Source organism: Aspergillus melleus (assembly GCF_016097325.1).
Source record: "Aspergillus melleus strain CBS 546.65 chromosome Unknown contig3, whole genome shotgun sequence".
NCBI lineage: Eukaryota > Fungi > Ascomycota > Eurotiomycetes > Eurotiales > Aspergillaceae > Aspergillus > Aspergillus melleus.
Window position 1 is genome coordinate 3351161 of NW_025763372.1, and position 23712 is coordinate 3374872.

General features: G+C 52.0%; 11 protein-coding genes across 14 annotated transcripts; 9 read left to right on the forward strand and 2 right to left on the reverse strand.

The window, feature by feature from the left end:
- The first annotated feature begins 50 nt into the window (after positions 1-50).
- Positions 51-2750, forward strand: LDX57_006214 (synembryn). 4 transcript variants are annotated; one of them, XM_046087906.1, is made up of 7 exons: positions 51-702; positions 771-845; positions 900-976; positions 1033-1191; positions 1249-1368; positions 1423-2261; positions 2314-2750. In XM_046087906.1, exons 1-7 carry the CDS (start codon positions 675-677, stop codon positions 2408-2410), a joined length of 1395 nt encoding a protein of 464 aa, XP_045943873.1. In that variant the 5' UTR covers positions 51-674; the 3' UTR covers positions 2411-2750. The 4 variants fall into 4 exon arrangements, with proteins under 4 accessions (XP_045943873.1, XP_045943874.1, XP_045943875.1 ...); XM_046087905.1 differs by having other exon boundaries at positions 51-568; positions 617-702; positions 1423-2750; XM_046087908.1 differs by having other exon boundaries at positions 51-568; positions 617-976.
- A 258-nt stretch (positions 2751-3008) lies between these two features.
- LDX57_006215 (polysaccharide biosynthesis domain-containing protein) lies at positions 3009-3697 on the forward strand (the record flags this gene model as incomplete). Its single annotated transcript, XM_046087909.1, has 5 exons — positions 3009-3053; positions 3126-3150; positions 3204-3488; positions 3558-3594; positions 3649-3697. 5 exons carry the CDS (start codon positions 3009-3011, stop codon positions 3695-3697), a joined length of 441 nt encoding a protein of 146 aa, XP_045943877.1.
- Positions 3698-4671: 974 nt separating this feature from the next.
- On the forward strand, positions 4672-5397 carry LDX57_006216 (uncharacterized protein; the record flags this gene model as incomplete). The annotated part of the gene is made up of 2 exons (XM_046087910.1): positions 4672-5149; positions 5219-5397. 2 exons carry the CDS (start codon positions 4672-4674, stop codon positions 5395-5397), a joined length of 657 nt encoding a protein of 218 aa, XP_045943878.1.
- A 328-nt stretch (positions 5398-5725) lies between these two features.
- Positions 5726-9944, forward strand: HST6 (ABC transporter ATP-binding protein; the record flags this gene model as incomplete). Its single annotated transcript, XM_046087911.1, has 5 exons — positions 5726-6162; positions 6223-6883; positions 6948-8829; positions 8880-9002; positions 9058-9944. The coding sequence occupies 5 exons, from the start codon at positions 5726-5728 to the stop codon at positions 9942-9944; spliced, it is 3990 nt and encodes a 1329-aa protein (XP_045943879.1).
- Positions 9945-10045: 101 nt separating this feature from the next.
- Positions 10046-11074, reverse strand: LDX57_006218 (dienelactone hydrolase family protein; the record flags this gene model as incomplete). Its single annotated transcript, XM_046087912.1, has 3 exons — positions 10046-10565; positions 10664-10748; positions 10834-11074. 3 exons carry the CDS (start codon positions 11072-11074, stop codon positions 10046-10048), a joined length of 846 nt encoding a protein of 281 aa, XP_045943880.1.
- A 1360-nt stretch (positions 11075-12434) lies between these two features.
- Positions 12435-13809, forward strand: LDX57_006219 (uncharacterized protein; the record flags this gene model as incomplete). Its single annotated transcript, XM_046087913.1, has 2 exons — positions 12435-12536; positions 12622-13809. The coding sequence occupies 2 exons, from the start codon at positions 12435-12437 to the stop codon at positions 13807-13809; spliced, it is 1290 nt and encodes a 429-aa protein (XP_045943881.1).
- Positions 13810-14598: 789 nt separating this feature from the next.
- Positions 14599-17647, forward strand: LDX57_006220 (uncharacterized protein; the record flags this gene model as incomplete). The annotated part of the gene is made up of 3 exons (XM_046087914.1): positions 14599-15784; positions 15841-16529; positions 16589-17647. The coding sequence occupies 3 exons, from the start codon at positions 14599-14601 to the stop codon at positions 17645-17647; spliced, it is 2934 nt and encodes a 977-aa protein (XP_045943882.1).
- Positions 17648-18191: 544 nt separating this feature from the next.
- LDX57_006221 (uncharacterized protein) lies at positions 18192-18914 on the forward strand (the record flags this gene model as incomplete). The annotated part of the gene is made up of 1 exon (XM_046087915.1): positions 18192-18914. One exon carries the CDS (start codon positions 18192-18194, stop codon positions 18912-18914), a length of 723 nt encoding a protein of 240 aa, XP_045943883.1.
- Positions 18915-18997: 83 nt separating this feature from the next.
- LDX57_006222 (uncharacterized protein) lies at positions 18998-20178 on the forward strand (the record flags this gene model as incomplete). The annotated part of the gene is made up of 2 exons (XM_046087916.1): positions 18998-19213; positions 19267-20178. The coding sequence occupies 2 exons, from the start codon at positions 18998-19000 to the stop codon at positions 20176-20178; spliced, it is 1128 nt and encodes a 375-aa protein (XP_045943884.1).
- Positions 20179-20367: 189 nt separating this feature from the next.
- Positions 20368-20878, reverse strand: LDX57_006223 (huntingtin-interacting protein K; the record flags this gene model as incomplete). Its single annotated transcript, XM_046087917.1, has 2 exons — positions 20368-20478; positions 20552-20878. The coding sequence occupies 2 exons, from the start codon at positions 20876-20878 to the stop codon at positions 20368-20370; spliced, it is 438 nt and encodes a 145-aa protein (XP_045943885.1).
- A 588-nt stretch (positions 20879-21466) lies between these two features.
- Positions 21467-23345, forward strand: ARO8_2 (3-deoxy-7-phosphoheptulonate synthase class II; the record flags this gene model as incomplete). Its single annotated transcript, XM_046087918.1, has 6 exons — positions 21467-21500; positions 21619-21728; positions 21826-21889; positions 21964-22056; positions 22139-22190; positions 22244-23345. The coding sequence occupies 6 exons, from the start codon at positions 21467-21469 to the stop codon at positions 23343-23345; spliced, it is 1455 nt and encodes a 484-aa protein (XP_045943886.1).
- Positions 23346-23712: the final 367 nt, after the last annotated feature.

Consider the following 23712-nt stretch of genomic DNA (forward strand, 5'->3'; position numbering starts at 1 on the left):
GGGAGCCGCGCCAAGTCTTCACGAAGGACGCGCCTGTGGCTGAGGCACGCGTAAAGTGGCTGTGGCGCGACTGGTGCCTCAGGCAGATACCTCGGGCGGGAGATGGGCGCCTCAGGCAAGAACCCAGCCAGATCTTCCAGGGTTCCTCCCCTGAAATCCTTCCAGGAAGAAAGAAAGACAGAAAGAGGTTTAAAGTGAGATTCAAAAACCATCAACACTCCTCCTCATCTTCTTTCTTGCTTCTCCCTTTCCTGCAGATGGGCCAAGCAATGCCATCCCCGGAAAACGACGGCATCTTTTAGTATTATTGAGCTCTGGTGGGGTTTGGCCCGCCTATTCATTGCTCCATCCAACAATAGCTTCTTCTAACAAAAACAACAGCATCCTTCTTCACCCCGGGACTCTCTTCCACTGGCCCGTGGCTTTCCTTCTAACCTTCTCTGAAAACTCTTCTCTGCATACTCATTTCGTAGTGGTCATCACGCCTTCTGTTATCTGCTATTCAAAGCCGACCTCACCACCCTCTCTTCCTTCTGGATAACCACCGGCTCGTTGCTACCGGCGCCCTGTGAGTTCCCTCCCTGAATAGCCACCACCCAGCTCTAACCCAACGCAGTCGACGCCGGTTTTTAGCTCGGCTCTCCAAGCGGGGGGAGAGCGAACAAAAGACCAACATGGAGGCCCGGGCACTGCAAGGCTCCGGTATGCGCCCAGCCAGTCTGACATAGTTTGCCCGAATTCGTATTAACCATACATCACTCTCTGTACAGAGAAGCTGCAACAAGTAACGGAGCTCTTCGGCCTGCTCGAAAGGGACTTGAAGGACAAGTCCCTCAGCTCTTCTCGTAAGCCACCAAAGTCGCCTTGAATCCGTTTCTTTGTCTGACCAAACCACACAGATCGGGCGCAAATACTTTTGCAGTTGAGACTTCATGGCACTAATCCGGATAATGCCGGCGCTATATATTCGAAAAAGGTAAACTGACTTCTCTCACAACCATTGTGATTTGACTTCCCGCTGACAAGGTGCAGGGAATGGAGGTCTTGGCCAAGTATGGGGTTGATGGTGACACTGTAGACATACGGCGCGCTGCGTTGCGTTGCGTCGCAAATGCGCTGCTGTTAGATCCGAACATGCGGCAACTTTTTGTTGATACAGGCCACGGCGGCAAGCTTGCAGAAATGCTCAAGGTAACCCAGAAGATCTATGCATGAGTTGGATGTTCTTCATAAGCTGACCCGTCTAAGACCGAGTCATCGGAAGATGAAATGGTAACCAGTCGCATACTGTTTCTCTCCACCTACGACACTACAATGGACTTTAAGAAGCTCATAAACCATCATTCCCTGGGAGAGAATGTCAATTATGTAAGTTTGGTTCTAGATGTACCAGCTATCATCCCGCTGACAAAACCTCTGCAGCAAATCTTCCGTCATGCCAAGCAGTTTCCCAAATCCGGGAAAAAGCATCTCTCGCAAATGGATGAGATGGCTCTTATCGACACCTTGAAGCTCATTTTCAATGTTTCCAAGCTGTATCCGGACCTTGCTGCGGCCTTCGCCCCTTCAATCCCCTACATCTTCAAGATCATCAGCCGTATAGACATCCCTGCAAAGCCCTTGGATGGTCTACTCAGCTACCTCCTCAACTGCCTGTCAACTCTCGATCTAGAGAACAAGAAGGGCAAACCTTTCGAGAGCAGTCCTTTGTTTCCGACTTTTAACCAAAACTGCAACGTTGACAAACTGATCAATATCCTGGACCAAGCAACATCTCTGTACAGCCCTAGTGACCTCGAAACCAAGGCTATCCCACTCCTCCACTCTTTGATCACCATCTACGACCTTGCACCGGATGGGCCCCGTAAATACATGGAATGGCTACTCTTGCCCGAGGAAAACGATCGGAGCCGGCCTATCGGACAATCCGATACACTGTCGTCCAAATTGCTCAAGCTCTCTACCGCTCCCTACGCCAATTTGAAAACTGCTATTTGCGAGCTCATGTTCACACTTTCTGGGAAGAATGCCGAAAACCTTACGAAAAACATTGGGTATGGATTTGCGGCAGGTCTGCTGGCATCCCGCGGCATGGAAATCCCACAGACAGCAGGGGAAGCATTCGCTGCTGAAGATTTCGATCCGGCACTCAACCCCATAACTGGACAGAGGTGGGATGCAGAAAAACAGGACACGGACCCGCCCATGACTAGAGAGGAGAAGGAACGAGAAGCGGAAAGATTGTTCGTTCTGTTTGAAAGGTATGTTTTTTGGACTCCCCATGACCGCATTCGATTGCTAATCCCTCAGCAGGGCCAAAGCCAACGGTATCCTTAACGTCGAGAATCCAGTCACGCAAGCTTTACATGAAGGGAGATTGCAAGAACTATCCGACTCAGACAGTGATTAGATGATCATCCTTCCTGGGCCTTGCGTATGCCTCAAATAATGGTTTGAAGTGCCCTGTTTACACCATTTGAATAATTCTTTTGCAATTATACTCACATTTGAATTTGATGAGAATCTAATCAAATTGGGCTGAAAATGTTAATCTCATTTGCGGTAATGTATATGAGCAACTACTAGCAACAGAAAGCTACCTGGAGTGTTTGCACTTAATTAGAGCTCGAATTCTCCTTCATAGTCAACTCATTTCAATGTGAAAGGGCACCCAGAATAAATGGCACTTTGAGTGACCCACATGGGATATATTCTTCTGACCTTAAACTCAATACTCCATCACTTCTTCGTATTATCAATCCCACCAGGCCATAATAGATCGTAATCGTGCCATCTAGAAGGCAAAGGAACCGGAGCGGCGGATGACGTACAGAAGTGCGGCGGGGCGAAAAATCTCCGCCCGACAGAAAAAAAATCGCGGGGCAACTCAATATTTGCGACCGAACAACTCTTCCACAAGTCGTTGCTTTTGGACGTGCACACCCTTTACTCATATCCACACCTCTTTTCTTTAATCCAGTTGGTTAATACCAGTCACACTCGCCAAAATGTCGAAGCCTTTTGACCCGGAGACGGCGGAGAACTTTGAGGATGTGAGTTCTGCAGGCAGCCCTTCTCGCGACATTCGGTATCGGCGAAACTGACCCTATTTATTCGATATATAGATGGAGAAGCAGTTCGCCGTCAAGGGTACGTCGCACATACACGCGCTCCGATGTACTCCTAATACTCACCTCTTACAGCCGTCGAGCACTTGATGACGTACTGGTCGATCCTCGAGAAGGTTCCGGGTTCGCAGCTTCGGTTGACCAAGATGGACAACGAGATCTATGAGAGTTTCATGAAGGAGTTCCCCGATTTCAACCCGGCCGAGACGATCAATGAGGACGAGATGAAGAGCAAGGCTGGCAAGGAGAAGTGGAGGAACTGGATCAACCAGTATGAGGGCAAGATTGACGACTTCAACTTCGGCACCATGCTGCGGTCCAACCCCAAATTTGAATATGAGCAGGAGACTACGATCTTTGGTGAGTTGCGCGTCTGCGACTGATTCCTACGTGTCGCCATGAAGATGGAACTAACAGTGCGGGATGTAGCTATGCGCATGCAGTTCTACGCCATTGAGATTGCCAGGTGAGACTGCACTTCGACTCTTATATGCCACGATGAGACTCTAACATCTGCTAGGAACCGTGCCGGCTTGAACGATTGGATCTACGAGAAATCGAAGAAATAAAGCTGATCACCAAATCCCTGAACCTCCATATTCTCTGGGCCAAGTGGGACTGCAGTTGACGGGACTTTGTGGCTAGAGAGCGCGCAAAGGTCGGTCTGCCACGGCTCTAGGTTTCGTCTTCAACGCAGTACAATGGGAATATCTGCTTTTCGGAACCTTCCCGAGCGCGCCGGCAACCTTGCGTTGCTCAACCAATATCGACATGGGTTTAGACATTTTCCCTCGACACGCGGAACCATTGGAATTATCCCGGAGATATATTTTTTGTACATACGCACATACTACTACCCACTACTATACACTGCTGCCCGTGGACTGCGACGAAAATAGAATAGAATGATCTAGCTGACCCTGTCCTATTTCTTCCTCTCACACCGCCTCCTTTAGGCTATCAAGTTGATCGAATCGTCACCGGGTCATTCCATCATTACCGTCTGCCCCTATCTGTTCTACTCTGCCAGTCTTGTCTGTCTGCATGTTCCTACAGATACCCTCCACCCTACCATCTATCTCGATTCTTGTTCTGGTGGAGTTATTCGAAGGAACAATCCATCTCCCCTCGAAAGGAAATGTGTGGTTTAGCTGGACTGCTGAGCCCTGAGAAACTCCGCTTAGGTACATCGCTTGGCACAGCTTCAATAGGACAACCTATACAAGACTGATTCCCTCCTGCCACAGGTCTAGCCAACAGACCCTTTCGTCAGAATGCGAGAGCTCAACGGAAAAGTCAACAACATTGACCAGGTCTGGAATACATTCCCAGACGATAAGGTAGAGGATCACGACGCTGTAAGAGCTGAGGTCCGAAAGTTTATCGCTCAAACTCTGCAATGGAGAATCTAAAAAGGAAAGACGGGCCAAAAGTCATCAAAGCCCGCTAGAAGGAGGCATTCGAGAAGGGGACTTACAATCTCCCGAACTGGATTACGAAGGAGTACGACGCCACCGACAAGCACCACCTGGTGGTCGAGTCAATGTACTATCTCACCCTGCTAGAGAACAATTACCAACGATCCAGACGAAAGAGGGGCACCTATCAGGGCGACGATACTCACAACAGCGACGCTCCCAACGCAGACGAGCAGCCCGGTCGAAAGGCGCGACGAAGCGATCAGGTCGAGGTTGTTGCTGAGGATGTGCATGTGATGTTCTATCGGGGGAACAGTTCTCGGGCTGTTGGCGTCCTCCGAGTCTCATCTTTCATAGGCGAAGGTGCTAGACTCGTGGAGGAAGGGAAGGTCCCAACTTCAGCCACATCGCTCGATCGATGCCATGCCATCATAAAGGTGCAATGTGGCTTTGATGAGCAGTCTGAGGTTCTCACAGCAGTGATACCCACAAAGAAGACAAAGGATCGTCTTGAAATCAGGGAACAGCGCCAGTTCGTGGTAGCATTACAGGACGGTCGCCAAGATGGTGATTGCCCTCATGTGATTATGGATAAAGATTCTGGTTCGTTTCTCTGGTGTGATAGCCGAATGTTTATGACCTGGCTAATAGTACATGGCTTTTTCAATTCAGTTAACATACAACGAGGCCCTACTCGACCCGTCAAATTATCCATGAGTCCATCCCCTCCGAACGCGGGTCCTTCCCGCACGCGAAGCGATCGCCAACCCGATCCTGATCCTCCTACGTCTATGAACGCACAGAGCAGGAAGGCCCGGAGCTCGCGGTCGTCGGGCCTGCCTGGTGAATAGAGCGGCGCGTGGATCTTTGTGGCTGATCGGAGAACAATGACTCGTGCGGGTCCATTGATTTCTCTGCTTACATCGCTTCAATATTACCGCTTCTGGATCCCCAAACAAGGATGATCGTCTCGACAAAGTGTTTCGACCCCTCCTGTATACCACGATGGCTCCAGCCTGCTTTCTTCTATTCCTTTGTATTAGTTCTTAGTTCCTCTAGTTTCTTGTCATATCTTCTCCCAAAATCTTGCCCCACTTCATTCCGACTAGCCATGCGTCCCATCTTTTACACGGATTCTTGAAAGAAGTGATCGTCGTCGCATGCCCGTCACTTCTCGCCATGACTGCTTTCATCGTGGATTCAGTACGTCGCCTGCGCCGAAGGCCTCGCTGGGCAGCTCTTTTTAATTTTGCCGTGAAAAAGCACATCCCCCTCCTGGGCTTGGCTCTTCTAACGACCGTGGCCGCAAGTATCGTGATCCCAGTGTTCGCTATCTTCCTCGGTCAAATATTCGATGCTTTCACTTTGCTTGGGGGAGGTGAAGTTTCCAGCCAGGACCTGATCCAAAAAACAGCAAAGGGTTGCATCGAACTGGTGGTCCTTGGTGTCATCGGATGGTTCTGCAATGGAATCTACTTCACACTTTTTGTTGCTTTGGGGGAGCTACAGGTTGCAGAAGCTCGGAGGGAGCTATTCGAAGGCTTGCTGCGAAGGGATCAGGAATGGTTTGAGACCCAGGAGGTCGGTGCAAAGGCATTTCTGTCCACTTTGCAATCGTAAGAATCCATGTACCCGCCCTTATTCGGTTCGGTCCTTATGTTAAAATGGTTCCATAGTCAGCTTCATGAATTGCAGATGGCAACCTCACAGCCCCTAGGACTAGTATTACAATATTCCTTTCGAGCCCTCATATCCCTGGGTCTAGCATTCTATACCTCCTGGAGTCTTTCTCTTGTTACCCTGGCCGGAATTCCGATATTTGCTAGTATCATCTCAATACTGTCCTCCAGGATGGAACCTCAAATTAAGCAACAACAAGCCGAGCTGACGGGAGCTTCTAAGGTTGTCACCAACGCTACCAACGCAATAGATGCGGTCAAGTGCCTCAACGGACAGAAACTCGAACACCAGAACTTCGTGAAGAGGGTCGATGAGGCTGCGTCCCACTATGTCAAGCAAGCACGCCTCAACGCCTTGCAAATCGCAGCATTCCGATTAATGACCTTTGGCATGTTCGTTCAAGGGTTTTGGTACGGAAGCAACCTGGCGGCTTCTGGAAAGCTTTCATCCGGAGAAGTTCTGCGAACCTTCTGGGCCTGTTTGACAGCAGCCCAGTCCATGGAATTGGCACTTCCGCAGGTCATCGTGATAGAGAAAGGAGTGGTTGCGGCGGCTGCACTGAAGAAGACCATTGACTTTCAAGACGCACCTCATTCGGAGGAGATGAAAGGCACGTCATACCCGCGCTATTGCGAAGGGGATATTGAGGTGCACAACGTAAGTCTCAGATGCACATGAAGTATGGAGCAATCTTTGAGCTAACCTCAATGTGTTGGTGTAGCTTAACTTCTCGTACTCCTTTCAGCCTGACCGGTCAATCCTCAAATCTGTCCGTTTCTTCTTCCCGGCAGGAGACACAACGTTCGTGATTGGGGAAAGTGGATCTGGTAAAAGCACTCTGGGACAGCTTCTCGCACGGTTCTATCTACCGACATCCGGAGAAATTCGCATCGATGGTACCCCCATACAGAACCTGGATATCAATTGGATTAGAAACAACGTCACACTGGTTGATCAACGGAGTGTTTTGTTCAACGAGTCCATGTTCATGAATATCGCATTCAGGCGCCGTGATTACAACGACATGAAAAAAGATGATCTCAAAGACAGTATCAATCTGGCAATGCTACAAAATGTCATCGAGAGCCTACCCAACGGGATCGACACCCTGGCTGGTCCAGGGGGGAACTTCCTCAGTGGTGGCCAGAGACAAAGGGTGGCAATTGCTCGGGCTAGGTTGAGAGATACCCCGATACTGATCTTAGACGAGCCCACAAGTGCGCTGGACCACACGAATCGTGTCGAAGTGATGAAGGCTATCCGAAAATGGCGGAAAGGGAAAACGACCATCATCATTACCCACGACCTCACGCAGATCCGGGAGAATGACTTTGTTTACATCCTTGATAAAGGATCAGTTGCTCAGGCTGGATACAGATACCAGCTTAGCAAGGTGCCCGGCAACGAACAGCTGTTCCCAGATGGCAAGAAAGACCGCAATTCCGCAGGTACCTTGGTTCCGCAGGAAGACAAAATTCTTGTTAGTCACAAGGTTGAACCACCCGGACTCTATTCCGCAATACGCCGTTCAAGCGTGGGCATAGATGGCAGGCGGAGACATTCTCGATCGAGTATGTCGCATGCGTTAGGTTCCCCTTGGGATTTGCCTCTCACGGTCCGGTACAGTCTCGATGTGAAAGACACAACCAGCACAATTGATATGCCAGCGTACGAGCTTGATGATATGCAATCATGTGGCACCAGCAAGGCCAGATATTCCCATGTTTCTTATTCTAACGACTATCCTCCGAGGCCGGTTGAGGCAACAATCCAAACCCAGTCAACAAGCTCGGTGATGTGCCGTCGCAAACGCAAACAAGGCAACGCCACATCGCTCACCCGAATAATGCTGACAATTGTGCCAACACTGACGAGAAAACAGCGGCTCCTTCTGATTATTGGATGTGTATGCACTTTGGGGCATGCCTCTACGACTCCTCTATTCTCATTCTTTCTATCCCAGCTTCTGCAGACATTTTACGACCCAAACTCCAGCTCCATCAAGTGGGCGTTAGCTGTGCTAGGTGTTGCGGTGGGCGACGGAATCATCTCGTTCTTTATGCACTATTTCCTCGAGATATGCGGCCAGGCTTGGGTTGACTGTCTAAGGAAAAGAGGCTTTCGACGTGTGCTCGACCAGCCTAAGAAGTGGTTCGATGAGGAAGGACATGGCCCTTCTCAGCTGACGGCACACCTCACCTTGGATGGAGAAGAAATGCGAAATATCGTCAGTCGCTTCGGTTGCTTCGTTCTGGTCGCCGGTGCGGTCACTATCATGGCGGTTGTATGGAGCGTCGTCGTTTGCTGGAAGCTTACAGCTGTCGCACTGGCCTGTGCACCGGTCAACTATGCTATCTCGAAGGGGTTCGATGGCACGAGTGGACTGTGGGAGAAGAGGTGTGCCGAGGCCAAGAACCTCGCGTCAGAAGTGCTCATCGAGATGTTCTCGGAGATTCGGACAGTGCGGACCTTGACTCTTGAGCCCTTTTTTCATCGGAAACATATGAATGCGGCGGCGAGGTGCGTGACTGCTGGCCTGAGAAAAGCAGTCTACACGGGGATTCTGTTTGGCTTGGTAGAAGTCACTATCATATTCGTCAGCGGTTCGTGATGTCACTCTTGGGGTTCCGGAAGGTACTGACGAGACTTGTAGCTTTGATCTTCTTCTACGGCGCGATTTTGGTCTCATACGAAGGGTTCACAGTCGATAGCATTTTGACCGTCTTCTCCATGCTTCTTTTCAGCATTGGCTACGCGGGCACCGTTTTATCATGGAGTAAGTTCTACTGCCGCTCCTCGCCCTGGGGAGCTACCTATTAACACTCAAGTAGTTCCACAAATTAGTACTTCGCGAACAATGGGCTCTCGACTCCTACATCTTGCAAACCTTCCCGAGGGGAAGTCCCACGAGTACTCCGGAGACCTTGGCATCGCCCGGACTGCCCCCGTGAGAATCCATAACTTGGATTTCCACTACCCCTCGCGATCGGACGCTCTTGTGCTGAAGCATGTATCGATGGCCTTCCCCGAGGCTTCATGCACGGCCATCGTCGGACGTTCAGGGTCAGGGAAATCGACCATCGCGTCGCTACTCCTATCCCTCTACGAGGTCCCATTGTCCAGCGACAACAGGCCCACGGTCTCACTAGGAGGCATTGACATCCGGCGCTTGCACACACCAACTCTTCGGTCCTTAGTAGCGGTCGTTTCGCAGCAACCAACCCTATTCCCGGGAACTATTGAAGCTAATATCAGCTACGGATTGGATGAACGGTCCCCGCTGAACACACTACGTAATGTCCGCGCTGCAGCCAAGGCCGCCGGCATCGACGATTTCATTCTCTCGCTGCCTCAAGACTACGCCACCGTTATCGGGGACGGCGGAGTCGGTCTTTCTGGGGGCCAGGCGCAGCGGGTGGTCATTGCGCGGGCGCTCATTCGACAACCACAGGTCTTGATCCTCGACGAGGCCACGGCGAGTCTTGATCCTGCCAGCGCGGCGGTGATCCGACAGACTGTGCAGAGGCTGGTCGCGGCCCAATTAGGGCTCACTGTTATCATCATCACGCATGCAAGGGAGATGATGGAGATTGCGGATAACATCGTCGTTCTGGAGCAGGGTCGTGTCGTGGAAACGGGATCGTACAAGGCACTTGTCGCCCGGCCAGGAGGCAGTCTGAGGACATTGGTAGACGGCCAAAACTCAGAACACAAGTGATGTCAATCTCATAGGATAAGCCTTTAAGCCGTCATGAATAGCCCCAATAAATGGGAAACATAGTTAGTTCGTGCAGTACCAGTAACCCAACGAACCCCGGTTCACTCAACCTCAATGCCCGCAAACTGCCGATGAAACCAATCCAGCGCCTGATCCTCCGCCTCGACAGCCTGCTTATCCGCATCCTCCAACGCCGTGTCCGCTCTTACACAGAAACCATGCCCAGCGCCGTAGTACACCTTCACCTCGCCGACGCCTTTCCGCGTCTCCACGATCTCCTTGATCTGCATGATCTGCGGCATCTTCACCGCGTTGTCAAGCTCCCCCATGGCGAAACTAGTCGGGATCTTGATCTTCTCGATTTCCCCGGGAAGCTCCAGCAGGCTTGGATGGCCCGTGAACCCGGCATTGATCAAGGGCTTCCCGTCTACCTCGGCTCCGTGCGCGAGGTTGACTGTGTGCTTTCCGCCCCAGCAGAAGCCCGCTGCTGCGATGGGGAGCTGAGAGCCTTCGTTTTGACGCACCAAGGTGAAGAATGATCGGACTATAGGCCAGGAGGCGCTGAATTTGTTGTAGTAGAGGAATCGCATGAAGGCTGAGGCGGCCCATACGGCGTGGTATCTAGACCGTCATCATCAGTCGGTGTGATATGTCTTTCGAGTCAAAGACCCGGTAGGTTGGGTCGGTTAAATGAAACTACCACTGGGACTTGGACGTACGGTTTGGTCACCCAGTCAAGCAGGGTGTTCTTGGGTTTCATCAGCGAGCGCATCGTGCCGATCAGCCAGGTGGGTGCCGGACGTCCTGGATATAGCGATAAAGAAAGCGTGAGTGACTTCTCGTTCTCTCTAGTACCGTAACCGGAGTTGGATAGCATGTTTGTATGTACCATTCATGAAATCCGGCAAATATACCCTATACTTCCCCTTCTCGGCATAACGATCCGCCAAGATACGATTATTGACAAACTCCCATCCAAAGGCATCTGGGATGATGACAATAATTCCCCGAACGGCATCGGACCCAGCAGACGGCTCCGCGACGTAAACGTCCAAGCCGTGCAGAGTAGTCACATTCCCCTGCGGCGAGCCAGCATGGATATGGCCGGAGAAACAGTCGGGACAGGACATGGTGGCAGACAGGCGGACAGAAATAGAACAGCTAAGGGTTGGCAGCGCAGATCGATGGGATTAGGCGCCGAGGCGATTTCAGTATTTGGATGAGAATGGAGCAATAATGATCGAACGAGAGAGAGAGATGGAGAAAGAAAGGGCCAAGAGCGCTTCTTTAACCGCCATCTTAAAAGGATCTCGGGGTTTACAGGGCTACTGCGTTACATTCGACTTAACTCCGAGGATTATCTCCATGGGCATGGGGAGGGGTTCCTATACTACTGAGTAGACTTTTCGATCGGTCGAGATGGTTGAAAGGAGTTGAAAGGAATAGTTTATGGTTCTGAATGATAGAGTTATATATTCTGCGGAACAGAGATCGCAAGGGTGGCTGGATGTATAGGAGGGCGCGGAATACGATGTGGCTTCAAGCAAGGTGGATTCGTCCAAAAGTCGAGGCGGCCAGCACGAGCCGGACTGCGAGATTGGAAGGACCGAGGGAGGACGGCGGTTAATCAAGATTTAATATTGAATTTTTATTGTTCAATTTCATCAAGTATAATTCTGAATAATCAATCGAATGCATTCTAAAAATGGCAGCAAAGTGGAGAAGGCAGAAACGCTGGGCGAGAAATTAAAGATTTATTAAGATGATAATCCACGGGTTTCAGGACCAGGGCAATTAAACAATTAATCTCGTCGTCTTTCCCTAATTTTCTCGAGATTAATTGAGTATCACTAGTCTGAGAGATAATCATCATCATCAAGATCGTCAATCGTGACAGCAACGCAACTCCAGCCCAGCCTTTTCCAGCCACAAAAACACTCCCAACTCCGCTTTTCACTTACGTTGGCTGTGATTTCATCTTCTCCATCTTCCCCATCTTTTTTTTTTCTTTCCTTTCCTTTCCTTCCGTCTCTTCTTCGAATCTTCGTCGTCTTCCGATAAAACCAGCGCTGCTTCTCCCACGGGTCATGGAAGTTGTCAGCCTCCTACTTCGACCTCCTATTCCGTCCAACCATTGATCGCGCTATATATACATCGCCACTGGTGCTCGACTCCTTCCAAGGCCCCCGTCGGCAGCTCATGTCAGATTGATCATCGCCGAGCCTCCCCTCCGCCTCTGTCCACTTCACTCTATCCGTCATATCCGCTGCGTCTCTCTTTCCATCTCACTCTCCCTCTTCCTCTCCCCCCCCGGTTGATCTCCTTTGTCACTTCCGGGGTATATGCAGAGCTGACTTGATCGTCACTCTTGCCCCCTTGAATTTCTGTCGATTGCCCCGTACCCTCGTTATCTGCGCATGGTCTCGGAGTAAGATATACCACGGGCTTCTTCTTTGCTGCCTTGCCCGGGATCATCGGTCGTCACGGAAAATGTTCCTCCCACCTCAATCCGGGCGGCTTTTAGCCCGTCAGAATGAGGACGACAAGGATAAGCACAGCAACGGCGGCGGCAAGAATAATATCTTCATCATCGTCAGTTCCCCCACTCTCTCGCGCGGGGTATGGTGTCCTTTTTGAAATTGCAAGTTACTGACGTGCAGCAATTACTGGGATTTAGTGTGCAGCATGCATTGTGTTCGTCTTGGCTTTTATCCTCATGATGTACTTCACCTTGCGCGCCCTTCGCCGAATGAATTGTCGTCCCAAATACATCCCCGGAAAGTACCTCAAGGATAAATGGAATCGATGGCCGGTCGGCATTGCGTATGGTCAGGTTCCCGACGGGGCGTCCCACGCCCGAGAAGGGAGTGGGAATGGGACAGGCAACAACGCCTCTGGAGGATCTGAGATGAACACCAACAGTAACGTTCGTCGCGACACATCGGTCCGCTCTGTGATAACACTGCCCGCATACTCGTCGAGTCCGAAGCCGGAGGAGCAAATCATTGCCCGAGAAGGAGAGCGCGGTGGGATGGACGTGGTCATGGAATTCCCCGAGACCGCGGAGGAAGAGGAGGCTCGAAGAGAGGAGTTGATGGAATCCCTATACCAGGTCCGTCAGCAGCGGCGACAGGAAATAGCCGACCGTGAGGCCCGGCGTCAAGAGCGTCGCGATGCTCGTGCGAGGGGGGATTATATCCGTCTGGAACAACTTCGCCTTCAGAGTCGCGCCCGCGCCGAAAGTCGCTCCTCTGCCAATGGCAGCAATACCAATTTGGCTGCGGCATTGAGTGCGGCGGAGCATCAGTCTCGCGGTCGTGACCGGAGAATCTCCAGTGTCTCCTACGCAGAGCTGGGTCAGGTTCGTCACGACGGGTCGCGTGTGCGCGCTAGGTCGCCTGATTCAGATCGTCATCCCTTGTTGTCCAACGCCGCTTCGATAAACACGGACGGGCCTGATCGGTCGTCCGGATCGATCCTGACCAGCGTCCACTCTCGAGGCGAATCGTACTCCTCGATGCAGTCCGACTTTTCGGAAACGGACACCTTGACTCGACCTGAATCTCACGCCCATTCTACCCACTCGGCTCATTCGACAGGCCAGGATGGAGATGTTGGGGGTCTCAGCATTCCGCCTCCGGACTACGACCACTTGGACTGGGGGGAGGCACCCCCTTACGAGAGCCCAATTCTCGACCGCGGGGAGCAGCCTCCCCGGTTACGGGAGTTGACACCCCTGCCGACCATCCAGATTGACGTTGCCAGTCCCGTCAACAACACCCCTACCACCCCTACGAACCACCACCCTGGTGACCAGAATCCTCCTGAAATACCTCCCAACAACCAACAAACCCAATCTACATGAGATACAATCTCTTCCGACTGTAAATTGTTACTTCAGTATGCCCATTCTACATCAAGAAGCTATGCTGTGGTCGTTGCATTCTTGACCTTCCTGCCTCGAGAGCGTGCGTCTTTCAGTTTAATGAGCATGATTCTCACGATCTTTGAGCACTTGCATACTTCTTTCCTTTCCTAATCATCTTGCATCTGTGGCATTTTCTATTCATTATTTTCCCCTTCCCCGTGTTTGCTGGGGTTTGAAGGAGTATTAGCTAGCAAGGCGTTCTGGAGGCAGCAATTCTTTTTCTTTTTTTCGTTTATTTTTCCCTCTTGGTGTCTTCAATGTACAAAGCGAGAGGGAGGCCGAGATTTATTTATTTATCTTGAAGGTTTTATTGAATATATTAGTACCCCAGACAGAATGAAGTGATTGAGCCAGAGAAAGTAACTCCGTACCTGAAATTGGTGTCCACCGGGAATGCAAGTCACTAAGAATTACTGCTGGACCCAAAAGGCGGTCGCACCGGCGGCAGCTCCACCCGGGAAGTAAACAAACCAACAACTCACACTCCCAACCTCCTCATTTCCGACGGAAAGACCCTCTCCCCCCATTTCTCCCGCGCCTGTGAGCATTCAGCGGTGGCAGGTTATACCATTGCCTTGCTGCTCGGATACAGTATCCTAATTGCCTGATATACTACTATTATCTCAATCAATTCCCAGGTGTCAGCTATAATTGCTGCTTTCGAATCGAGACCCCGGTACCGCGGCCGACGCGCGCTTCCATCTAAACAACTCAAGAGAGCTCGCCATGTCGCGCGACCACACGGCGAATAGTTTCGCGTCGTTTGGCTCAGACTTTGACCCCGAGCACGAGGCGCTTGCATCTACCAAAGAAATCGACGACAGCCTCCAACTCCCCGACATGAAGCCGAACGCGAGAAAAAACGAGTCCCACCAGGAAGAGCCCGACTACGCCATCAACTCCTCCATGCTGGACCGCTTCTTTCCGGAATTTTCGCAGATTGGTACATCAGAGGAGGACAACGACCACGATGACGACGATGATATTTCTCTAGAAGTTGGACGCGGTCCGAGCAAGCCGGCGCGTCGTCTCGATGACTCGCGTAATTCCTACATGAGCATTGAGAACAGTGTGCGGTCCTCCTCGCCCGCCGTTCGACTCGACTACCCGACCTCGCATACGCCTCCTAAGTCCGCCATGCGAAACACGCCTCGACGTGCGGTTAGCGAAAACCTCCGGAAAGATGCTCAGTTGAGACGCGCGAGTCTCGCTGCTCAGAAGGAAAATGTGGACCCGCAATCGTCCAAGTCGAACCGCAAGGACCAGCGACGGACGCTATCCGACATGCATGCTAAGGTCCGAGACTCGTACGATGGCTCCTTTGTTGTCGACGAACGGCCCCCTGCCGTGACGAGCACGGCGCGCTCGACGCGATTCGGATCCAACCAGATTGCCGACGCCGTGGAAAGAGCGTCGCAGGATGCGTATGCGAGAGAATTGCGCAAGGGAAAATACGCTTCGAACACGCGTAACGCGTCGATGAACGCCGCCGGTGACACCGCTACCCAGCAATCCTTCCTGTTGCCGGATCTTCCCAACCTGTCTGAGTTGGTTTCGGGTATTTATGAGGATGGTACCCCGGTTTATACTCGCCAAAATAGAGCGCGCACTACGCGTTTTGTCTCGCCGCCGCACGATACCGCCGACGTGTCATTGACTCGCGAACACATCCCCCTGGATGCCGTGCCGATTCCCGAAGACGAGAAGGCGCTGTTTGTCTCCCTGAGACTGCTCCAGGACAAGGTCTCAGAGCTCGAGAGGTCTAAATCCGAGGCTGAAAAGCGAATCGAGGAGATGAGACAGGAAAACGCGTCGTTGAAATCAGGCAAGTCCCGTAAGGACAAGCACGGGAGAAGCAGATATAGCGAAGAGGATGAGTATGGAAGGGACCGTCTGATCAACGAGAATCAGAGTAAGTGTAATCATGGTCTGCTCTTCTTTCGAATTTACTAACGCCCCCTTTTGCAGAACTCGACGCAGCCAATATGGCTCTGCAAAACAAGCTTGATCTTGTTGAGCGGAAGGCCCAGATGCAGGAAACCGCCCTCAAAAGACTGAACCGGGAGCGCGACATGGCTGTCTCTCAGCTAGGAGTGGCATACCTTGAATCACAGGACCTCAAGAGCGAGAATGAGACTCTTCGCCAGGAGAATGCGGAACTCTCGGCCCAGTTGGCGAAGCTCAGCTCACATGCTTCGAAAAGCCGTGAAGACACGTACCGATCGGAGCGAACTGCTGCAAGCGATGCAAGCTCGGATGACAGCCAAGTGGACACTCAAAGAAGCGTAAGTGGGTCGCAAGGGACCAGGGACGTGACTTCTAAGAGCACTCGTTCTCGATCCAAGGCTGGAAAGCGAGAGGACTCTCGGGCCAAGATTTCCACTCAAGTTGATCGGGAGATTTCCCGTCTCGAGAAGGAGCGCGCAGATGAGGCACTCTTCTCAATTGACATGCCGCGTTCATCCAAGTCGAAGACCGAGAAAGCCGACAAGCGGTCGCAGTCGAAGAAACAGCCAAACACCGGCAAGCAGCGCGTCAAGAGAGTCGTGGTGGAGGAAGTGGATGTGACCGAGCCTGTGGACTCCACTGGTGAGGTTACCAACAACACCAGGAAGTCTTCTGCAACCGAGCACGATACGCTTCTCAGTTTCGTTGATGTAAGTTCATTATAATTTTCTGTCTGGCCTCAATTCAATGATCCTAACCCTGCCTGCAGGAACGTGAAATCGCTCAGTTGCGCAAGACCTTGGAAGAAGAACGGCTGGCACGCAAGCGACGCCAGTCGAACACATCCAGAGAAGAGGCACCTAACGATACCCAAAACACAAATCGTGCCAGTGTTTCAAAGTTAGCAGCACCAAGAAAATCGTCCCTCAAAGAAACCAAGCAGGTTCCCTCCAGACCGGCTTCTGCTATGGGTGATTTGACGGGAACGTCGAAAGTCAGTATGGCCGAGGAAGACAGCAATCTGTCCGTGCCGATTGAGCGACCGCGACGCCACTCGGATCACTCGACAGCGCCTCGCAAACGACGTCAAGCTTCGCAAGATGTGACCTCTGCATTCATTCTTCCCGACATCACCCTCAGTCGCCCGGACCTTGTTGCGGAGAACCCTAAACAGCTCCCCGAATCTGCACAACGGGCACTCGATAGTGCGACACAGCACAATGGCAAGAACTGCACCGTTTGCAAGCGGACCATTCCTGGCGATCACTGCGACCACACCGAAGAATCTGTGAAGATCCCCAAGCCCGTTCCTGTATCAGAGCGTATGCCGCAGCCTGCTGTCTACAACGAGGAACCCACTCTACGGCCTGCCCAAGCCCCCGCCGCAGCTCTTGCTACGGTACTGAAAGCTCTGGAGGACGAGCTGTCACACCTGAAAATACAGCTGGTAACCTACCAAGGAGCCTACAACAAGCTGGACGCATCCCTCAGCAAGCGGCAGCGAAAGTCGCTGAGTGCGAAGATCGAGAAGCTCCTGAAGGATGTGGATATGAAAGCTGACCAGATATATGCTCTGTATGACGTCCTCGAAGGCCAGAAGCAGAATGGACAAGAAATGACCGAACAGGAGATGGAGGTGACATTGCAGTCGATTGGCATCGACACCGGAGCGGAAAGAACGGCGGAGGTGGCCGCCACTACCGATAAGTCTGCTCCCAAGAATGTTGCAACGGAGTATGATTCGGATGACGATGAAGAGCTTCCCTGGGAAGGCATCGAGAGCACCATGGACATGACTGGCAGGAGTGGTGACAGTCGTCATAATTAGTTATCGATACCTTGTTTGTTTAATGCGTTTTGTGGACTTGTACATCCTTCTCTTGTCTTCTTTTCCTTTCTAACATAAGATTGTTTTTGTGATATTGATGGATTACCTGAGCATTCACGGCTCGTGGCAAGGACCGGATTCTTGTTTTGCCCTCTCATTCATTATTCGCCTTTCATTGATTTCTTTAGGAACGGCGTTCGGCGGCCTGGTTGCATTGGTGTACACTATTTGACTTGAATGTTGTGTGGGATTGGATACATCCTGCATTAACCAAACAATTGAGTGTTGATGAGTAAACGTCTCTTCACAACCTGTTTTATGCACTGTCGGCGTTAGCGATAAGATAACACCCCAAACGGGTTTAGTGTTCATGGCGAATCCCCAGGCCGATAAATCCGAGCGCCTTCGAGCGAACCAAACTTTGTCGCCTCTTCAAAACACAGTCATAGTCATCTTCAAAGATCCTATCAATCCTATCCATCCCATTCCCATTGTCTCCTCATTTTAATTACATCGTCAGATAACTCAGAAAACTCGTTTGTTGATGGGATCGACTGGACGACATGACTTCCGGCCTCAGTCTACCCAGCATGTAGACTCCGGCTCTCACGAGGGCAATTACTCTACTCGGCCCTTCTCCGCTCCTCTAGGTTCCTCGGATACCGCCAGGCACAGTTCGCCACCAAACGACGATGACAGTGACAGCATCGACACCGTCATCTACGATGGCCATTCCATAGAGAGCCGTACTCTCATGCCCGCTCCCGACCTCTCACACCCCGAGAGACCCCCCAGCGCTAACTCCGACGCTCACAGCGATGCGAACTCCGAACTCGCCAGCGAAAAGCCGGTGACATGGCGCTCCTTGCCTAAGAAGGGCCAACTCGCCATCCTGACCTTTGCCCGTTTATCGGAACCGCTCACCCAGACCTCCTTGCAGGCGTATATGTTTTATCAATTGAAATCCTTCGATCCCTCGTTGCCGGATTCTACCATCTCCGCCCAGGCGGGTATCCTGCAGGGTAGCTTTACCGCGGCGCAGTTCCTAACGGCTGTATGGTGGGGCCGACTAGCTGATGCGGAATGGATGGGACGGAAGAGGGTGCTTCTGATCGGCTTGTTGGGGACATGTCTTTCGTGCGTAGGGTTTGGGTTCTCGAGGTCCTTTGTCGTGGCTGCAGTGTTCCGGACACTGGGTGGTGTCTTGAATAGTAATGTCGGGGTTATGAGGACGATGATTTCGGAGATCATTCAAGAAAAGAAGTAAGATCGCTTGATCCCGGCATTGATCGAATGTTTGACCTAATTGTTTTATCTAGGTATCAATCTCGGGCTTTCCTGTTGCTGCCGATGTGTTTCAATGTTGGTGTCATTATCGGTCCTGTCTTTGGTGGTATGCTGGCGGATCCACTGAAAAGTTATCCTCATCTATTTGGCCCTGGCACTGTGCTTGGTGGGAAGGATGGAGTGTGGTGGATGGAGCGGTGGCCGTTTGCTTTGCCTAATGTGCTCAGTGCGATCTTCATTTTTGTTTCTATGATTGCTGTCTTGCTTGGACTTGATGAGGTAAGTGAGGCTCGTATGCTTTGGATCATCGTGATGCTAATTCCCGTTAACAGACGCATGAGTTTGCACGGCATCGAAGCGACTGGGGTCGAAAGCTGGGTCGCACGTTGGCGAAGTCGATGTCTTCACGGCGGCCTGGTCGGTATTATCGTCCGCTAATTAGCCATGCCGATGATGAGTCGTTATATATCGATGGAAGCGTGGCCAGCAGATCGGCACCTTCTAGCCCAGTTCGAACTCGTATTCGACCTCGTCAGAGACGCCTAGGATTCCGTCAGATATGGACACCCAATGTGCTACTTACATTGCTGGCCCATTTTCTGCTTTCATTCCATACCAGTGCGTTCAATTCGATGACCTTCACCTTTTTGCCGACCCCGCGAGCCCCGGAAAAGACCTGGGAAGGGTTCCACTTTGGAGGAGGGCTAGGATTGCCCTCGTCCCGAGTCGGCCTTGCAACCGCCATTATCGGGGTCATCGGTCTTCCGCTGCAGATATTTGTCTACCCTCAGGTTCAGTCCCGATTGGGGACTCTGACCTCATATCGCACTTTCTTGCCATTCTCGCCAGTGGCGTATGCGCTGATGCCATTCTTGGTGCTGATTCCGCGATACCCATGGTTGGTGTGGCCGGCCTTTACGATCGTTGTTGGATTGCAGGTCATATCGCGCACCTTTGCCCTGCCTGCCGCGATTATTCTCGTGAACAACAGCGTCACGGACCCTACGGTTCTCGGCACCGTGCACGGATTTGCGCAGAGTATATCGAGCGGTGCTCGTACCCTCGGACCGATGATTGGTGGCTGGGGTCTGGGACTCGGGCTGAAGTACAACCTGGTCGGCGGCATCTGGTGGGCTCTCGCCTTCGAAGCTCTGGTAGGATGGATGCTCCTTTGGTCGATTTACGAGGGGAAAGGGATTGAAAAGAACGTGGAGCGGACGGAGGAGTCGGAAGATACTCGATGAGAGAAGAGGGATATCGGATACATTTGTGGGTGGCTGAGACTATATACGACAACTTACGAGACACGTTTATGTTCATGACAGGGATACCCTGGTCAGTTTTGCGTTGATAGATTTCTAAATTTATAGATTCATTGCGTTCATCAATCCATTATTCATATGGTCGGGCTCCAGTCGACCAGGATGTAATCTTTAAGCTCCCACAGCCGGTGTCACAAACGCCTTAATTGCCTTTCTCACATCCCCATCATGCACCTTCAACAGCTCCGTCGCCTTGATCTTGTTCAACTCCAATTCCTCGACCTGCCAACAGTTAGTCAGTCAACCATCTAACCTCTTAACGATCCCCTTAACGGAGCCAAACGATCCCCCTTACCAAAAGCGCCACATCCTCCGCTGCCACCTTAACCGCCTTCTTCCTCACTACTTCACTCGCAGTCCCTTTCTTCTGCGCCTCGCCAGCCCCGCGTTTCGCCGCACCCCCAGTCCCCGCAGCGATCTCCAGCCGACTCATCGCCTTCCCCAGCGCCTCCTGCTCCGCCGACGACGCGGACGGCTTCGCAGCCGAGTCGGAGTCGGCGGCGATCCCGTTGGTGTTGAGCGAGGAGAGCGCGGCGGCGGCTTTGCGGTCTTCGGCGTTCGCGGGGAGTTTTTGGTCCACGGCGTCCGGGTCGGGGTGGGCGGAGGGGATTGGGTCGGACATTTTGGCTCTCTTTCTTTCTGTCTTTCTTTTTTGGGCGGGGTACAAGGAGGGAGGGGGGTAAAACTTGTTGGGTTGGATTTGGGCTAGAGTAGGTGTCTAGATGGGGTAGTTAGGATGAGGTGGATGGGATGGAAGCCCTTGCGTGGATGATGTGTTGGAATGTCGAAGGCCAAGTATGGAGTAGTAGAAGGGAAGATCGTGACTTGCCATGACGTTTGTCTGTCTGTCAGTCTTCTTATCGATAACCAAAGTCAACCCACCCAGGCCTCAGGCTCCCAGGCCCACCCCTTACATAATGAATTCAACGGTGGGATGACTCAGGCCGTCAATAACCGGCTTATGCTTTTCTTCAACTCGACTGCCTCGTATTATTCTTAATTTTTTTCCTTTACTTTACTTTGCTGGTTTGACTCGTGTTGGCTATCGTGCTCTCTAGCTTCCCCAATTCTCGGGCTTCTTCCTCTCTCTTTCTCTTCCTCTTTCTCGCCCCGCCTGTAGGCGTGCTACAACTGCAAGTTCCACTTTATTTGACGTCTCTACTAGCTGTCGATCTTTGGGCGTTTTCAGATTCACCCCCACTACACGACCATGACCATGACCATGGACAATTGGACTCCTGAGTGTTAGTCTCTCTTATATCAATGCTTCTCTAGCTAGCTAGCAAGCAAGCAATGTGTCCCAACACAAAAAGCCACCCCATGATCTAGCGCGCTAACTGACCCCCGACGCTACCCCTCTAGCCTGGACTTCCAAGCCCATCAAGCAAGACGTCGTCTACGACGATGCTCAGGGGCTGCAATCCGCCCTGACGAAGCTGGGCAAGCTGCCGCCCCTGGTGACCACCCAGGAGGTATGTGCTCTGGCGTCCCTAGTTCCCGTTCTTGTCCCTGTCTAGTCTGTGCGAACGGGGCTCGGCTAATTGTACCTGTGCTACTTCCGACTATTAGATTAGCAGTTTGAAAGCGAGTCTGAGGAATGTTGCTCTTGGGAAGGCGTTCGTGCTCCAAGGAGGTGGGTCGTGCGATTCTCTTGGCTTTCCCCTTTCCGGGTCTGGGTTTGCGTCTGAGCTCTTGATGATTGTATAGGAGATTGTGCGGAGCTGTTCGATTACTGTAATCAGGATATGATTGAGGCCAAGGTTAAGCTGCTGTTGCAGATGAGCTTGGTTTTGATTTGGGGTAAGTTGCCTCTTTTCCATGTTTCCATGTTTCTATGTTGTGGGATTGTTTGAGAGGACATGGTGTTGATTTGGGACTATAGGTGCCAATCGGCCGGTTGTGCGTATTGCGCGTATTGCAGGACAGTTCGCCAAGTGAGTTCTCTAGTGAAACGATATTCTTGGGTACTGGTTGCTGACGATATTAGACCCCGGTCCAGCCCTATGGAGACGGTCGACGGCGTGGAGATGCCCTCTTTCCGAGGCGACAATATCAACGGCTTCCCTGCGTCGCTCGAATCACGCAAGCCTGACCCATCGCGACTGGTGTCGGCCTACTTCCATTCCGCCGCAACTCTCAACTACCTCCGGGCATCTCTGTCCTCCGGTCTGGCGGATCTTCACTCCCCGCTGGACTGGGGACTTGGCCATGTCATTACGCCGTCTATCAAGGAGAAGTACGAGCACATCGTGAACCGCGTCAAGGACGCCTTGCGGTTCATGCAAACCGTGGGCATCGATACCGATCGCGGTGTCGAGACCGTCGACGTCTACACCAGCCACGAGGGTCTCCTCCTCGAATACGAACAGTCACTCACCCGCCTCCTCAAAACCCCGTCCTCTTCATCCTCCATCATCCCCCATACCACCACCGCTACCGCCAAAGACCAGAACAACCACCCCCTCGCATCCTACTACGCCACCTCCGCGCACTTCATCTGGATCGGCGACCGCACACGTCAACTCGACGGCGCACACGTCGAGTTCTTCCGCGGCATCGCCAACCCCATCGGCATCAAAATCGGCCCCAGCATGACGCCCACGGACCTCATCCAGCTCCTGGACGTCGTGAACCCCACGCGCGAAATTGGTAAAGTAACCCTCATCTCGCGCTACGGCGCCTCCAAGATCGCCTCCCACCTCCCCGCGCACATCGCCGCGGTGCAGCAATCGGGCCACATCCCCGTGTGGCAATGCGACCCGATGCACGGCAACACGCAATCGACGCCGTCGGGCATCAAGACGCGTCATTTCAGCGATATCCTCTCTGAGCTGAAACAGGCGCTGGAGATCCATCGTGCCGCGGGCTCGTTCCTTGGCGGTATGCATCTCGAGTTGACCGGTGAGGCTGTCACCGAGTGTGTGGGTGGCGCGGCCGGTCTGACGGAAGAGGGTCTGGGCGAACGGTACACGACGTTCTGTGATCCGAGGCTGAATGAGAAACAGGCGCTGGAGTTGGCGTTTCTGGTGGCTGGGTTCTATCGCGAGATGGATGAGAGGGATGAGTTGGGGGGTTCTTCCACTGTTTGAATTGATCTTTAGCAATTCTTTTCTTCCTTCTTTCCCCTTCTTTCTCTCTCTGTCTCTCTATACCTCCGATATCTATTTATCTACCTACCGAGGTCACAACCTTCTACCCTTGACCCTCCCTCCCTCCCCTCTAAACTTCTCCTTTTGAACCTTGCGATTACAACTAAAAAATACAATTACAACAACCATCTCGGGCCTTACATTTGGAATTCCCTCAGAATCAAAAGTCAAGTCATGTTATATTTCGTTGCAAGATTGCGAAGACATGGACAAACGCGGTGGATGGATGCATTTAACATGGTGGGCTTGGTTTGATATTGAAATACATGATACCAACATCATCGGTTCGGATTTATTTATCTGTTTA